Genomic DNA, 3738 nt, shown 5'->3' on the forward strand with positions numbered 1-3738 from the left:
TCTTTAGCTCGTGAAATTCATGTTCAATCAGATTTAAATCTGAAGATTGATTTGGCCAATCTAAGACTTGCCATTTCTTTGCCCTGATAAACTCCTTGACTGAACTGGCAGGGCGTTTTGGGTCATTGTCCTGATGCAATATGAAGTGCTTTCTGATGAGACTGATGGCATTTTCTTGAATATTGGTAGCCAAGATGTTTGTGTACACTTCTGCATTCATTCTGCTTCTGTCATCAATACATTAAGTCATCAGTAAATTTGAGAGGGCCTGTTCCAGAGACAGCCATGCATGCCCATGCCATGACACCACCTCCACCATGCTTTACAGATGAGGCTGTATGCTCAGGATTATTCGCAGTTCCTTTTTTTCACCACACTTTTGCTTTCCCATCACTTAGATACAGGTTAATCTTTGTCTCATGTGTCCATAAAACTCAGTTCCAAAACTCTACTGCCTCACATTTGTGCTTTTTTGCTAACTCCAATGTTGCTTCTATTTTTGGTGCTGGTCAGAGGTTTGCATCATGCTTTAGCCTCTGCAAATCTGTGTCAAAGTCTCCTGCGGACAGTAGATTTTGAGACCATCACCCCAGCTTTCTGGAGGTTGTTGGTGATTTTACAGACACTTATTTTAGGGTATTTCTTTCACAGCTTTTATGATTTATCTGCTATTAACAGCTGTTGTTTTTCTCAGCCGATCAGGTTGTTGTTGGTTGCTGATGTCGCCAGTGGTTTCCAAACTCTTGATTTCTCCATGCCCTTTGTTTTTGCTATAGCTCTAATTGACTTCCTCTTTTCTTTTAGCATCCAAATTGCTTGCTTTTCTCTCAAAGTCAGCTCCATCGTCTTCATCCTGGTTTGTGCGTGTCATCATCAAATCCAAGACTCAGAATGTAGAAGCAATGGATATAACTGATATGACACATTCCTTGCTTTTAATATCTGAACAATTAATGCAACAGGACACAGCTGATCGCTTAGAAAGACCTGTGAGGCAACTGTTCCAATACTTTTACTCACATCAGATACAGGGATGAAACTCTAGAAGTGCTGATCTTCTTAGCTGGTAAAACACCCAATAATAAAATGTGACAATTTGTATACATATATATATATATATATATATATATTTATTTATTTATTAGAGCACAGCCACTGTGCAGGTTTCTCTTTGTGAGGTTTGGTTAGCAGTGACTGTAATGCAGCTTTATACATAACTGTCAGTCTGCATGGAGAGGATCTTGAGACTCCGGTAGCTTCAAACACCTGTTTGCTGCTCAGCAGTGGCTTTTTTACAGCTGCCATTACAACAGAGTTCATTTGTTTGACAGAAACTTTCCTTAACAAATCTTTATCTGACCAAGATCTTCGGTGCTCTGAGTCACTCACAAATCTTTTGACAGTTCAATAATCTCTATTTGCTTTACGCAAAATATTGTTTGTTTTGATGCCATTTGCAAGACATTGCATTGTTTCATACTTTTCATCTTCAGAAAGATCTTTATTCCTCACCATATTTCATGAGAACTGTGACTTGCTTAATAATGTGGAACAACCTCTTTAAGTAGGGTTTATATTTACCTAAGAAGACCTGGCAAACTATTAAACAAACCTGTCTGAGATTGATACCAGTTATCTAAAAAGATGTGAAAAACACTAACAAAAATCTGACTCTTTATTGTACCAAAATCCTACTGATATGTCACTTGCATGATAATTTGGAACACAGTGTGTATATATATTATATATAAGAATATGTATGCGTGTGTGTGTGTGTGTGTGTGTGTGTGTTTATAAAGAGCTATAAGGAAGTGTTACATCTCACCCTCATTACATCCAAGATGTAACTGAGTTTGTTTCTTTATCAGAACAGTTTTAGAGAAATTTAGCATTACATCACTTGCTCATCAATGAATCATCTCCAGTGAATGGGTGCCGTCAGAATGAGAGTCCAAACAGCTGATAAAAACATCACAATAATCCACAAGTACTCCACACGACTCAAGTCCATCAACTAATATCTTGTGAAGCAAGAAAAATCCATTATTGTGACGTTATGGCCATAAACAGTGCATGTTTTATCCTGATTCAGATGAGACAACTTTTTCATTGGAGAAAGCAATATTATGGATCGAGAACTCTTATTTTAAGTTAAAAAAGTGTTAATGATGGAATGTTTATTACAAACACGCACTTAATACATAGACCTTAATTGATAGACTGGAGTTGTGTGGATTACTGTGATATTTTTAATCAGCTGTTTGGACTCATTTTGACGGCACCCATTCACTGCAGAGGGTCCATCGATGAGCAAGTGAAGTAATGCTACATTTACCCAAATATGCAAACTCATCTATCTTTAAAGGCCCATATTCAGCAAATGTTCATTTTTGGGTGAACTATGGGTTCAAAGCTATTCTTCATTTACCTCAACAAAGTTGTGAATAGCTTCCAGGTAAGCCAGGTTATTGTCTGTCACATCCACACAGATGCAGAAGTACAGGCCAGCGTACCGCCTGTAAATGATCTTGAAGTTTCTGAACTGCAGAAGAAAACAATGTTAAACATGCAAGGCACCTTGATTTGTACAGTTCCTGGATAAGACCTTTTAAAACAACAATTTACATGTGTAATGATGTTTGATCCAATCCTATGAGAATTATACTCATATTTTAAAAATGAAAAGGGAGTACAAAATGTTAAAAGTAAGTGTTGTACCTCTACAAAGTTGGTGTGTTTGGCATCACGGACTGTCACAACGGCATGAACCTCTTCAATCAGCTTCTGCTTCTCATCATCATCAAACTGCATGTACCACTTGGCCAGCCTGGTCTTCCCTGCCCGATTCTGGATGAGGATAAAGCGGATCTGCACAAGAACAACAGCAGAAAGGTTTAGACCTAATTCTCACAAATCATCCAATATCATCCACAGAGGACATGTCACATGCTTTTATGTGTGAATAGTGGCAACGCATTGAACAATTTCAATATGCATGAGCTTGCCATTATAAATGTATTATGTATTGTATTATTGATATGTAAAGACATTATTGATATGTAACAGAAATTATACAAAGCTTCCATCAAATAACTAGCAATGAGCATTTAGCTTCATTCATTCATTCAGCGTTATTTCTATTCTGACCCGAAAGAGAATAATGAAAGTCTGATTATTTTTTTTCCACTGGATACTATGTTCAAACACTAAATGTCTATATAGTTTGATTTATGACCTTGGTCGTGTTGTTATAATCGACATATATCACACTAGCCTGTTAGCTGAGAAAAACAGACAGTCGAACTAGTGAAAATAAGTGATTGTAACCAGCAAGAATAGGCATCTACACTTACCATTGTGCTCGGTATTTATCGTTCACGGTGGTCTGAGTTATTTCAATCAATGTTTAATGGATTTAATTACGAAATACAGCAGCCTCAGACTGAGTTAGGTTCTGTAGCCGCCCGCTATCTTCACCGGACAGGATGCGAGCAGAGGCCGTTGGTGCTAGGAATGATGGGTAATGTAGTTTTCTAAGCTAGCTTATAACATACAAGCGTATCAGGAGAATGTACCGTTCCGGACTACAATTACAATCTTACACTGGGGTTGAACTGTCAAGTATAGCACATGACTTAAAGGGGTCATATGATGTTGCTAAAACGAACATTATTTAGTGTATTTGGTGTAATGAAATGTGTTTAATGCGGTTTAAGGTTCAAAAAACACATTATTTTC

General features: G+C 37.4%; 1 protein-coding gene across 1 annotated transcript; it reads right to left on the reverse strand.

Annotated features, from left to right (window-relative positions):
• Nucleotides 1-2413: 2413 nt before the first annotated feature.
• LOC107567269 (AP-2 complex subunit sigma-like) lies at nt 2414-3513 on the reverse strand. Its single transcript, XM_016252914.1, has 3 exons — nt 3354-3513; nt 2719-2868; nt 2414-2542 (listed from the first exon to the last, which is right to left on the reverse strand). Exons 1-3 carry the CDS (start codon nt 3354-3356, stop codon nt 2414-2416), a joined length of 282 nt encoding a protein of 93 aa, XP_016108400.1. The 5' UTR covers nt 3357-3513.
• Between the last annotated feature and the right edge of the window lie 225 nt (nt 3514-3738).

The sequence above is a fragment of the Sinocyclocheilus grahami genome, unplaced genomic scaffold (genome assembly GCF_001515645.1).
Source record: "Sinocyclocheilus grahami isolate Dianchi unplaced genomic scaffold, SAMN03320097.WGS_v1.1 scaffold1139.1, whole genome shotgun sequence".
Lineage (NCBI taxonomy): Eukaryota > Metazoa > Chordata > Actinopteri > Cypriniformes > Cyprinidae > Sinocyclocheilus > Sinocyclocheilus grahami.

What these genes read in the sequence shown, in the direction of transcription:
- LOC107567269 (XM_016252914.1), bottom strand. An exon ending in AACACACCAACTTTGTAGAG is followed by an intron (nt 2,543 to 2,718) that starts GTACAACACTTA and finishes TTTCTTCTGCAG; the next exon opens with TTCAGAAACTTCAAGATCAT.